Below are 13945 nucleotides of genomic sequence, written 5' to 3' on the forward strand. Positions count from 1 at the left end.
TGCAACTATTATCTATTAACCAGCTAGGGACAATAATTATATACAGATTGCCATCTCTGGCAAAAGATCATTTGACTCAACTGGAGCTGAAGTTAGAAACCAAGCGATGACTGTCCTTTGGGCTAAGATTGTTTCATTAGGCAGTTTCACCAGTTCTTGTGCATCACAACAAAGTCATTGAGCACGAGAGCTAAGGGGGTTTAAAACTGGCAGGAATGGTCTCATTCCACCAATCTGCTTTCCCCATATTATGACAAGCAGTATTGATGAAAGGTAGACACTTTGTTTTATAACTTAGTTTCATATTTTGAACTAATTTCTCATGTTATTCCTAAATCATCCTGGCCAATTATTTCTTACAAGGTTTTATGCACATACCTTGGTTCATTGTGTCATTCAAAAATCAATAGCAGATTTTGCAGTAAACCGCTGTATGTTATATACACTGATTCACACACTGCTCAAATCTGAAGCCATGTTTCAATGAACAAAAGCCGGCAACCTGGCATCTGTAATATGATTGAACTCTGCAGAAATATAATTATTAACAGCCTCATTGCGATGCTGCAAAACAGCACCTCAAGGACTTTGAAAGAATGCAGTTTATTTTCTATTCAAAAGAAAATCTTCCTTTATCTATTGATAACAAAAATCTATTTGAATTCTATTTGCAGTTTTGTGTCGTCGCGTAGGCCATGGATGCTTTCTGTTCAAAATATTCATTTAAACATGCAACCAGCATTTAATTATTAATAGCTGCAAAATGGATTATGAATTATAAACTATGATGCTGTTTATAATAGCATAGAAACATGCTGCATTTTAGTCATGCATGGCACAGTTGAAATTAGGAACCTTTGAATTTTTCCTTTTCCAAGGAAATGTTAATGATCTGTGTTCCATGTTTTGCTTTTTCCTGTTTTTCATTGTCTGCTCATTGTTCCATTGTTTGCAGCTGAAAAGGCAGCCCGGCAATCTGCTTAGTTGTTGGGATTAGATAAATTAGATCTATTCCTGTTCATGGAATGGACTGCCTGCTGTGATAGTGGAGTCGGACACATTAGGAACTTTCAAGCGGTTATTGGATAGGCACATGGAGTACATCAGAATGATAGGGCGTGGGATAGCTTGATCTTGGTTTCAGACAAAGCTCGGCACAATATCGAGGGCCGAAGGGCCTGTACTGTGCTGTACTGTTCTACGTATGTGTCCTATGGCAATGTTGCTAGGCTCCTATTTATTCTTCCAACTCCCCTTTGTAATCTGCATTACGTGTTGGCTCAAAATCTTTTTCATACATATTCTAGATAAGTTGTTTAAAAATGCACCAAAAAATTCAAGACTTGGAACAGGATCATTTCAAGCCTTTCTTCTGTGGAAATCAATGTGTTGTGTATCTTAATTCTTCAATCACTACATTTTTGTGTATGTTTTAAGTTTAATGTCATCTACATTTTGTCTCTTTATTTTAACTCCATGTAGCTGAAACTCTGGGGTGAGTGTGTGTTTACTGGAAATGTGGCAATGGGTGTCCCAGATCAACGTGAGGGAGAATTAAAACCATCTGAGCAACAACATCCCATACCAGGGAGAACATGAAACTGAAGTTCACTTGTGTAGCTGTGATTTCCGCTTTCTTTAATACAGCACATCATCAGAAATGCATTTTTAGAACTTCTTCCTCAACAAGTGCTTGGATACGATCAAGAAATTTAGCTGTTTAATCAAAGAAGAAACATTACGAACAGCACTAACACCCCCTGTGTGGGAATGATGAAGCAGAGTAATCGTATTTAACTGGGTCGATAGTGCTTCAGTTTATACACCAGTGGGTAAGGATGTGCACTATCCCCAAAGCTTTAGTATATAAACTGTGAGGAAAAGGATTTTGTTTTTATGTTGAACATATTTTCATTAAATCCATGGGTTTTTCACTGTTTCCTTTGGATCCTTCCCCCAAAACAAACCCAATTACGATCATTGGATTTTGCAGTTAGGGCCGAAAGATCATGTACTATTGTTGTAGTGTAACTTCAAGCTGCGGTGTTTACTTCTTTTCTGAAAATGATAATTGATCATGATAGTCTGCAAACATCTCAACTATTTTTTTGAGTTCAAATCAATTCTATCCTGCCAGCATCATTGCTATCACTTTCACACGGAAGCAGCGGTGGGATCAGAATTTTAAGTGTCTGGAAGCATTGTGTATTTTGCTTTAGTAGCATTGTTGTATTTTAAACTATGGACCTGCATATGAGCAAAGCCGAACGACACCAGAAGATACTTAGTTAAGCTATGAACAACTGGAAAGGATTACAAGCACGGTTCTGTTCCACAACAGGGTGGTGTCCTTATCAGCCTACGCACGATGAATTTGCAGATGTGAAGAAAACCCATTTTCAAATCTGGGTCTTGGAGTTAAAGTTCAAGGTAGTTTTAAGATATTCAGTGGAGCATATGATTCTAAAGGGTACTTTGGGATTGAGAGTCTTTATGGTATATGAAAATGTCAGATTCTTTACAGGACGGCAGTAACAAAGAGGGCAAAGTATTTGAATAAAGCATGAGGGGAATTAAGTATTGCCATTTTTGTGTTGGAATCATAATATAGCTTAAGGGGATGAAATTCTATCTATTTATAATTTTATTGTGTGATTTCTTTTTAAGGTTATAAAACTGACGCCCCTTATGTTAGTAGCCGTTGTGTACAAATGTAAGGATTTAAAGAATTGTTAACCCTGTTTCCCGAGCCACTCCTTTGACTGGTACAAATCTGTATTTGGGTTGAACTCGAATGGATTCTGTATGGTTCAAACCTATCTCTGCTTTTGCACTTGTGTCAACTTTTAAACAATCCTTAGTTTCCTTGCGGAAACATTTGCCACTATGCAACCACCCCCTCACCAAGAGAACGGAATCATATGGGGAAATGGCATCCTTTGTGACCGCGGTCAGATTAGCTCCACGATTTCCTGATTCAAATTTAATTTTGTAGAGAGGCAGCTGTCAACGGACTGCCTCAATAGTGAAGCATCCCATTATGCAGCAGGCAGCATAGATCAGCCCAGTCAAGAAATGACAGCTTCTGCACCCAAGCCAAGCCCATGGTAAATGAGCTTGAGTGGATTGGCAAATCCTGAGCTAAAATCAACGGGCAATGCTGGTGTCGTTTTTACTGCTGGGATGTGTCAACTTATGTTGGGACTCTTTGAGAAAACAATAGAATTGTTGGACAATTACCTGTTTAACTAACAAGTGTAATTACTCATTCATACAGAGCAGGATATAATGCCATCAAATGGCTTTTGAATCTAAAGAGTGGCCCAGTGAAGGGGTATTTTTTAAGTGTTGAAATTATATACAAATTACAAAGCAGCTGTATTTTTAACCGAACATGCCTGCTTAAATAACTTGAGGGGATTTGATTATTGATGAACAGCTAACCTATTTTGTAGAGATTTTTTGGTAGATATTCTTCATTATGTCTTGATTTTATTTTAATTAACAGTAATAATCTCAGTAAAGGTGCACTAATGGGCAGGGGAGTAGCTGCTTCACCTAATTTGAGTCACAGTCTGATTATTATTTTACTGTTGTAAAATTAAGTTTCAAAAAAATATTTGTATCCTGGTTCAGGGGCTGTGAATGCTGTGTAGACACTAAGCAGGGCTTACTGGTGTATATCTTGTTCTAAACTTTAGACATTTCCGATGGTTAGCATTGGATCTAATATGTATTGATGGGTGTTTATTAATTTACCAGTTCTGTATTGCAGTACTTGAAAGACATATTTCTATGTGTATAAAGCTATAGAGTCATGATCAAGTGTTGAAACTGGACATATCATGGTACCAAACACTAGGATTGTTGTGCAAAAACTAGACTGACCTCATAATGATACAAGTTTGTAAATATACTTGGGCTTCCAGTCTGTTTTTGTTACTTTTTACCATTATTTGTACAATTGGAAATCGATGAATAAACAGAACCTGAGAAAATATTTGTGTAAATGTTTCATATGGACCAGCTTTTGCAGTTATTTGTGAAGTTCAGGTTTCCTTTCCTCCGTTACAAAAATCGCAAAATATCAAAGATCAGTTCACATTGTTTTGATTTGACTCACCATCGAGGCCCAGGAACTTGAATGGACAAAATGTCTTTTGATGAGTCCCTTGGGTCTCAAATTTTTGACATTAGTATGCAATAATTCTTATGGTTCAGGCAGAGGTACAGGTTGCCAAATGACAGAATTGAACATCACAGTTACCAAAACATGTACAGGTAAAGATGGGATTTGGACGTAACACTTTGTGGATGCAAGGAACAAAACCCATACTAAGTCTATCGGCCTACTTCAGTATTAGTATTGGAAAAAATGTAAAAATATTCCAGCTCTAATATTTGATTCTGGACATGCAACATTGTAAAATCAGGTTAAAGTTAAAGTTTATTTATTAGTCACAAGTAAGGCTTATATTAACACTGCAATGAAGTTCCTGTGAAATTCCCCTAGTCGCCACACTCCAGCACCTGTTCGAGTCAATGCACCTAACCAGCATGTCTTTCAGACGTGGGAGGAAACTGGAGCACCCGGGGGAAACCCACGCAGACACGGGGAGAATGTGCAAACTCCACACAGACAGTGACAGTGCTGCAAGGCCCTCTAAGATAGACAAGATTAGGACAAGACTGCAAGATGCCATCTTCATAAAGGAGTTTAAATAGGCTTAGAGTGGCTGCCCTGAGGATGATTAAGCCCCTGATGGCCAATTAAATTGGCACCTAAGTCATTGGAGAGGCTCAATATCATTTTGCAGGTAGTGAACTAATTAACATTTCCTCTCAGTGATCAGTTGAACAGGAGTTGGGAAATCTTTGGACTATGGGAGGAAACCCACACAGTCACAGGGAGAAAGTGCAAACTCCACACACACAGTGACCCGAGGCCAGCATTGAACCTGGGTCCCTGGCGCTGACGAGTAGCAGTGCTAACCATTGTGCTGCCATGATCATAATGGCAGAGCAGGCTCGAAGGGCTGAATGGCCTACTCCTAATTTCTATGTACCTCAGAGCTCACAATAGCACTTCAGCTGAAAGAAGCTCGCTGCTGCCTTCTTTGCCTGTTTCTGTCTAACTGCTGTTCACTGACCCTTAAACCGATCTATTAATATATCCCAGTGGTTCCTGCTCCTGTTCCTAGGGAAAATCAAATGCATCAACCCTGGGAATATTCAATCTCCAGTTTAACGAACGGTTACTCTCCACAGGTGCTGACTTACAAGAATGCAGAAACAAAGGAAAAAAATCTAAAAAACAAAGGTTTCATTGCAACATATAAAAATTGCTAGGATTGGAAATGAACACTGTACCAATCAGTAACAAAGCCCAGACTGAGAGTTCATTTCTTCAATGCTATCTTGTGGTGCTCATTAGTGAAGTTGGCTTGATTTGCAATGTGCAGCTAAATTGGCAGGTGATGGTTGTGCTCTAATGTGTTCAATAGGGAAGGGGTGACAACCTCCAATGAATTATACCCATTAAAATGTAATGTCAAAAGACAAAAAAAGGGCTACTGTCCCTGTTTCTACACTAAATTTTTAATTGGGGATGTGAATGGAGCAACAGAATGAGTGTGATGAGGTTCTAGCCATAATAGGAAAAGAGGCCATTTGGCATGTAAAACTATTGTGCGTAGAGTTCATTATTATTCTAGCATGCACTTCCATTCCACTTACTTATCCCTCTGTAAGCAAATTAGTATTCCTGAACACAGGATTCACTGCTTTGGAAAGTACAATGTTTTTTATGAAGAACTACATTTAGAAAAACAGATTTATGAACAAAGAAAATTACAGCACAGGAACAGGCCCTTCGGCCCTCCAAGCCTGCACCGACCATGCTGCCCGACTTAACTAAAACCCCCTACCCTTCCGGGGACCATATCCTTCTATTCCCATCTCATTCATATACTTGTCAAGGCACCCCTTAAAAGTCACTACCATATGCGCTTCCACTACCTCCCCCGGCAGCGAGTTCCAGGCACCCACCACCCTCTGTTTAAAACAACTTGCCTGGTACATCTCCTTTAAATCTTGCCCCTTGGAACTTAAACCTGTGCCCCCTAGTAATTGACTCTTCCACCCTGGGATAAAGCTTCTGACTATCCACTCTGTCCATGCCTTTCATAATCTTGTAGACTTCTATCAGGTCGCCCCTCAACCTCTGTTGCCCAGTGAGAACAAACCAAGTTTCTCCAACCTCTCATAGCTAATGCCCTCCACACCAGACAACATCCCTTGTAAATCTTTTCTGTACCCTCTCCAAAGCCTCCACATCCTTCTGGTAGTGTGGCGACCAGAATTGAACACTATATTCCAAGTGCGGCCAGGTTTATGTATGACTTAAATGTCTTGGATCTCATTCCTGCATTTTAAGATTTGATTAATTAGGTTTCATTTATGAAAGATTTAAATGTATTGCAAAAACAGAAAAATGCTGGAAAATCGCAGCAGGTCTGACAGCATGTGGAGAGAGAGTAGAGCCAACATTTCGAGGCTAGATGACCCTTCGTCAGAGCTGAGAGGAAAGAGAGTCTGCTGTTTTTGTTTCATAAGAACTTAAGAACATAAGAAATAGGAGCAGGAGTAGGTCATCTAGCCCCTCGAGCCTGCCCCGCCATTCAATAAGATCATGGCTGATCTGAAATGGATCAGTTCCACTTACCCGCCTGATCCCTATAACCCCTAATTCCCTTACCGATCAGGAATCCATCTACCCGTGATTTAAACATATTCAACGAGGTAGCCTCCACCACTTCAGTGGGCAGAGAATTCCAGAGATTCACCACCCTCTGAGAGAAGAAGTTCCTCCTCAACTCTGTCCTAAACTGACCCCCCTTTATTTTGAGGCTGTGCCCTCTAGTTCTAGTTTCCTTTCTAAGTGGAAAGAATCTCTCCACCTCTCCCCTATCCAGCCCCTTCATTATCTTATAGGTCTCTATAAGATCCCCCCTCAGCCTTCTAAATTCCAACGAATACAAACCCAATCTGCTCAGTCTCTCCTCATAATCAACACCCCTCATCTCTGGTATCAACCTGGTGAACCTTCTCTGCACTCCCTCCAAGGCCAATATATCCTTCTGCAAATAAGGGGACCAATACTGCACACAGTATTCCAGCTGCGGCCTCACCAATGCCCTGTACAGATGCAGCAAGACATCTCTGCTTTTATATTCTATCCCCCTTGCGATATAGGCCAACATCCCATTTGCCTTCTTGATCACCTGTTGCACCTGCAGACTGGGTTTTTGCGTCTCATGCACAAGGACCCCCAGGTCCCTCTGCACAGCAGCATGTTGTAATTCCCCAGTATTTTGCGTTTATCTTTATTTAAATAAAGTTGCAGCAGGTCTTGCAGTGCTTTCATCACCAATACTTTGGTTTCAGAATGAACTGCTTAAAAGCTGCAGAAAGTCAATTAGCTTTAATATTTAATAATACATTCTTGGAGGATTTATTAAATAAATTCCTATTATAATATCTACAATTTTTGAACAGTGAATTTGTGAGCAAGCACACTAGAGCATCTCCAGTTTTTCTCACAGGCACCACAATTTGTTCACCCAGTGCCCCTGAACTGTATTACTCCCTCCTTTGCACATACACAAGATATAATTCTGTGTTTGGCACAAAATGAGAATGTAATTATGCTGACTTGAATCTCACAAGTTGCTGAAGAACAGCTGGAGAAACAGCCATGCAGGAAAACAAACCGCACGTCAAGTCTTTCGGCTTATTAGACACAGTTGGTGTTAGCAATGCTGAACGTTCGATGTACCGAGTGAAAAAGGACGAGGTGAGCTAATGAATAAGAGAAATGAATGGGACAGAGAGCAACAAGATTGCAGGATACAGATTTCAAGAAAATTGGATGAAGCATTGTCTGAAAGGTTACACTTCAAAAACTGATGCATTATATTCTTGGTGCAGGGTTGTTTTGTGAATAATGTACGTGTTAAGTCTGTGGCTCTGTATAACATTATTTTTTAGTTTTGAAAGCAAAGCTATCTCAGCCATTGGGATTAGGTTTTAAACCTGCGTTGATCTCCATCCGAGCCGCAGCATCCGTTTAACTGCCAAAGAAAATGAATAATATAATAGTTTTCAGCCAGAGGACAAGATAGCCACAGTGGAGGATGGTAAGAGTTTACATGTCTGATAAATGTGTACCATGCATTACAAAATCTCCAGCAGCATCCTCAGTCGGAATCTGATTTACATTAGGTCGGATGGTGATTTGATTGTGAAGTTGCACTGACTGATGTTTCATAAAACCGGTAACAGCTAACTTTGTGGCAATCCTGTAACTTATCACAAAAACCCCCAATGTAATGAAGGGGATAATGAGTATTGAACATCAGCCAATAGCTGCTTTCACCTAATAAAATATCTGAAGGTACTTCTCAAGACTGTAATTGACATGAAAAATTAGGGCTGAAATTCTCCCCCAAAAATTCTGGGTGTTGAATTCATAGAAACATAGAAGAAAGGACCAGAGGAGGCCATTCGGCCCTTCGAGCCTGCTCCACCATTCATCACGATCATGGCTGATCATCCAGCTCAATAGCCTAATCCTGCTTTCTCCCCATAACCTTTGATCCCATTCGCCCCAAGTGCTGTATCCAGCCGCCTCTTGAAAACATTCAATGTTTTGACATCAACTACTTCCTGTAGTAATGAATTCCAAAGGCTCACCGCTCTTTGGGTGAAGAAATGTTTCCTCATTTCCATCCTAAATGGTCTACCCCGAATCCTCAGACTATAGTGGGGAACTATAGTGAACCACTCTGACGGGGGGGAGATGCTAGCAGGACTGGAGACTTCAGTCCAGGCAGGTTAATAACATTTAAAATATATGGTAATTAGTATTACCATAATTTATGCGCCTCCCCGCTGATTTCTGGCGTGGATATGACCCCACCGGAAATCAGGCGCTGGCACGCCCAGCACGGATCCCACACATCGGATGTTGCTGGAATCTCCCGGCCCGCTGCGCTAAAAAATCAGTGCAGCGGGATGGTCAGGTGAATAAAATCTTGGTCAAAAAGCTAAAGTTTTTTAAATGGGAAAAAGGCCGAATGGCCTTTGCATGAGTATTTCAGAACCTAGCATCTAAATGATTGGTGGCCATACTTTCAATGTGAGCGAAGTGACAGGAAGATGGATAATAGGCCAGATTGGAGTAATGCAGAGTTCTTGGACTCTTTTGACTAGAACCAGGTCACAGAGATATGAAGAAGTGGTGACATAAGCTAAATTTAAAATGAGGGTGAGAACTCAAAATTTGATATATTGTCGGACTGGGAACGAATGTAGGTCAGCACGCACAGGGATCATAGGTGGAGGAGACTTGGTGCAAGCTAGGATACAGGTGCAGAGTTTTGAATGAGATCGATGGAAGTTGGGAGACTAGCTAGGAGAGCATTGAAATAGTCGGTTGGTGTGTGTACCAGAGAGTGGAGGCGGGACTTCTAATCTCCCTGGTAAGAACATCTGCAAGACTGCTGGGTAACTAAGATTCGTGTGTTTGATTCAAAACTGAAGCAATGGTCAGTTTGCATTGTGTCTCAAGGGAGGGGAAAAGTGAATGCTCCGAAATCTCCTGGAAGAAAACCATTTGTGTCTGTGCCAATCCAAGCAAGAACTTGTGGGGTTGAGAAGTGGTAAATCATCACTGGGGTTTTGTGTCTGTAAGCGTGTTGCTGGGATAAAAGGAGTAGTGTGAATTTGAATCATTTTCTGGTATTTGTACTAAAATCTTTCCAACCTTTTCACCGAGTGTAATACAGTTCATTCTTCTTCTTTAAAGGGCGGCATGGACAAGTTGGGCCGAAGGGCCTGTTTCCATGCTGTAAACCTCTATGACTCTAAACTTTGTACTCTTTGTGTTAAAAGTACACATTCTTGTGAATGTGCTCAGTAACTTACCTCCTCAGTTTTTAAAAAAAACAAAGTTAGAATCTATCAAACCAGCGTTCACTCGAGGATCTCTGAGTTGTCCAGTATTAACATAGCAATACCCACTTCCAAAATGACCTCTGAGCTTTCTGAAATAAACTTGCAGCTAATTACAAGAAAGCCTTATGGTCAGCAAAGGTGCTGGTATTATACTATGACAAGATAACAAGCATCTTAACGTCTTCAGCGATTCCTCAATTTGGTTGATAAATTGGGCTTTGTACGGGTGTCCACAATTGATGTGCAGAAAAAAGGCCCTCCAAGAAACAATCTGATACAATGCGCAGTGTAGAGGAAAAGTCTCATCTAGCAAGATTGGAAATGGAGAACTGAACTGAGGTTTGCACTCCATATGTGAATTTTCTGGGGAATTTATATTAAAAGAGAGCATTGGTTTTAAGGTTAATGGTAAAAGGATAATGTCTGTGAGGACTGAGAGCTTGCACAAAGTGGATAGTTAATCTGTTTATTCCCACTGGAGCTCGATTCTGTCCCTTGCTGTAATGAACCAATTCTTTTCAACTCCGTGGAGGTGGTTTGTTTATTTCACTTCAGTAAATTACCACTTATGGACACATCTGCTAAGATTTCTTGACGTTCCATCTGCATCTGCCCCTACAGCACTACCAGATGCTGCATTAAGTTGCGCACTCGCCTGGATGTCATGGTTGCCTTTTCAGTGCTTTTGGTTTGTGGGTCTTTAACACTCAGGAAATGATGCCAAAGCGGCAGCGTTCGGGAACCTCTGCATGCTGTGGTTTCACTGATCATCTTAGCCTGTGCAAACACCAGAAGCTTTGCCTGTGTTAGATATCTTGACATTTAAGGGCTAATAGCTAAACCTCATTGCATCTAAGATTGGTTGAAGTCAAAAGCCTGTTTAAAGCCTGTTGCCTTGGTAACCCTGCTGCTTGGCCTTTCGATACCAATGTTTCATTTGGGTACTCTGTATGTACTTGCATTTTTCAAAACTTTCTAAGCACAGAAAAAGCACCACCTTTAAAGGGACCACGCAATGCTTTCTCCCTAGCATTTTACAATTTTTCATCACCAATCTACAATTACTCGACTCAATTTCATAACAGAGGACAGAGCTAACGTTTCGAGTCAGGATGTCTCTTCTTCAGAGCTAAAGAGTGCTGTGTGGCTCTATTCTTTAACCTGACTTTGACTTTAACCTGGTGTTGTGAGACTTCTTACTCTATTCTCTCCACAGAGGCTGTCAGACCTGCTGAGATTTTGCAGCATTTTCTGTTTTTGTTCCAAGATAACAGGTTGGCAATGTCTTGGGAGGAACAATGGTTTATCTTCTACTTTTACGTTATATAATATAGATCACAGTATAAAAATTGACCCAGCATTGAAGACAACCCTGTTTTTTCTCAGGCCCAGGAATCATAATTTTGCATTTAATCAGTGTCTAACTCGACTTCCCTTTTCAGGCACAACATGCTGTACTCACGTTAGTAATCAGCCTCAAATTCCCACCCCACAAATGGATGTTTTGCTTAGTGGTACCTTGTAACTGGGCGCAAGAGACCAAGCAGGCGCTGTGTTGGGAAGATGTGCAGGAGTTTAACACATTGACACATAGAGCAGACCCCAAGTCACAATGGACAAAGATAGCAACCACTCACGATGGTGGCTGTTTTAGATACGTTATATAAGTGACCCTAGTTTCTGGAGGGATTTTTTGAGGCTTCAAAGGTCAACTTGTAAGATGGTATCCATGGTATGGGAAATCCTCGTGCACAGAGATTAAGGGACAATAATGACAACTTTGGTGGCTCAGGTAGACAGACCTGCTAACATCTGGGAGAGATGTTGGAAATGATTGCAGCCTCAGAACCTTGGTGAGATTCGATGAGATCACCTGCTATACTTCTGTTCATGGCTGAACAAGCTGATTCTGGAAAGACAAAGTCTGTCCACAAGTGTTAAGAAAGATAATGGTTAATAAAGGCTACTCTTCAAAGGATTGGAGAATACTTCAACCTAGAAGACTTGTTTAAGGAAAGTATCTTTGAAGTTAACAATTTAACAACATTTTACGCAAATAGATTATTTTCAAAGGACTCAGGAACAGATGCACCGTTAGATCCTATCTGTAACGTGCCTTTGATGTAGAAAAAATATGGTCTGTGAGGGAACATGGTTTTGAACAGTTCTTTGAAGAGCTTGGAAGATAGACCCAGAATTTGAAAAGCTACTCTCCAGCACAGTTATAAACTGATAATCTATATTGAATATCTGAATGCTCTGTCCCATATGTTCCATCATCCAGTGTCTGTGCTTACTCAATGAGAGTCATTGTCAACCATAGAAGGAGGAGTTGAACTAATAGTTGAACATTTAACAGCCTGCCAACAAAATAAGGAATGTTGGTCGGAATGTCTGGAGATCTCCCTACTCGCCTTTTCATAATGCAATGCTGATGGGCTCAGTATTGAATAATGTGGCACTCCCTCAGTACTGCACTGAAATGGCAGCCTATATTACAAGCTGAAGTTCTGACATGGGACTTGCATGTTTCCTGAATCAGGAGTGGGAGAGAGAGGAATTCAAACTGAGTTGAGTTGGCATCTGCTCAATGGGCTAAGCATTCATGAATGTTTTGCTGTGTATGTGTGAATAATTGTTGAAGCATGAATCATATCGTCAAGTTTTTAGAAAGAGCGAGAATGGAAATGTTTTATCATTCAGAAATGGTGAAATACAATCAAATATAATTTGTTAGACCATAAGACCATAAGACATAGGAGCGGAAGTAAGGCCATTCGGCCCATCGAGTCCACTCCACCATTCAATCATGGTTGATTTCAACTCCATTTACCCGCTCTCTCCCCATAGCCCTTAATTCCTCGAGAAATCAAGAATTTATCAATTTCTGTCTTGAAGACGCTCAACGTCTCGGCCTCCACAGCCCTCTGTGGCAATGAATTCCACAGACCCACCACTCTCTGGCTGAAGAAATTTCTCCTCATCTCTGTTCTAAAGTGACTCCCTTTTATTCTAAGGCTGTGCCCCCGCGTCCTAGTCTCCCCTGTTAATGGAAACAACTTCCCTACGTCCATCCTATCTAAGCCGTTCATTATCTTGTAAGTTTCTATCAGATCTCCCCTCAACCTCCTAAACTCCAATGAATATAATCCCACGATCCTCAGACGTTCATCGTATGTCAGGCCTACCATTCCTGGGATCATCCGTGTGAATCTCCGCTGGACCCGCTCCAGTGCCAGTATGTCCTTCCTGAGGTGTGGGGCCCAAAATTGCTCACAGTACTCCAAATGGGGCCTAACCAGTGCTTTATAAAGCCTCAGAAGTACATCCCTGCTTTTGTATTCCAAGCCTCTTGAGATAAATGACAACATTACATTTGCTTTCTTAATTACGGACTCAACCTGCAAGTTTACCTTTAGAGAATCCTGGACTAGGACTCCCAAGTCCCTTTGCACTTTAGCATTATGAATTTTGTCACCGTTTAGAAAATAGTCCATGCCTCTATTCTTTTTTCCAAAGTGTACGACCTCGCACTTGCCCACGTTGAATTTCATCAGCCACTTCTTGGACCACTCTCCTAAACTGTCTAAATCTTTCTGCAGCCTCCCCACCTCCTCAATACTACCTGCCCCTCCACCTATCTTTGTATCATCGGCAAACTTGGCCAGAATGCTCCCAGTCCCGTCATCTAGATCGTTAATATATAAGGAGAACAGCTGTGGCCCCAACACTGAACCCTGCGGGACACCACTTGTCACCGGTTGCCATTCTGAGAAAGAACCTTTTATCCCAACTCTCTGCCTTCTGTCTGACAGCCAATCGTCAATCCATGTTAGTACCTTGCCTCGAATACCATGGGCCCTTATTTTACTCAGCAGTCTCCCGTGAGGCACCTTGTCAAAGGCCTTTTGGAAGTCAAGATAGATAA

The 13945-nt window shown here is 41.1% G+C and overlaps 1 protein-coding gene across 7 annotated transcripts in view; it reads left to right on the top strand.

Moving 5' to 3' along the window:
* The window catches only part of LOC144479191 (ankyrin repeat and SAM domain-containing protein 1A-like), a 409264-nt gene extending 405266 nt beyond the window's left edge, over nt 1-3998 (top strand). For all 7 annotated transcript variants that reach the window (XM_078197812.1, XM_078197820.1, XM_078197816.1 and 4 more), the window contains one exon: nt 1483-3998. In XM_078197812.1, coding sequence (XP_078053938.1) covers nt 1483-1486 — 4 coding nt within the window. In that variant the 3' untranslated portion in view covers nt 1487-3998. The remainder of the gene's footprint in view (nt 1-1482) is intronic.
* Nucleotides 3999-13945: the final 9947 nt, after the last annotated feature.

The sequence above is a fragment of the Mustelus asterias genome, chromosome 25 (genome assembly GCF_964213995.1).
Source record: "Mustelus asterias chromosome 25, sMusAst1.hap1.1, whole genome shotgun sequence".
In the NCBI taxonomy this organism is placed as follows: domain Eukaryota; kingdom Metazoa; phylum Chordata; class Chondrichthyes; order Carcharhiniformes; family Triakidae; genus Mustelus; species Mustelus asterias.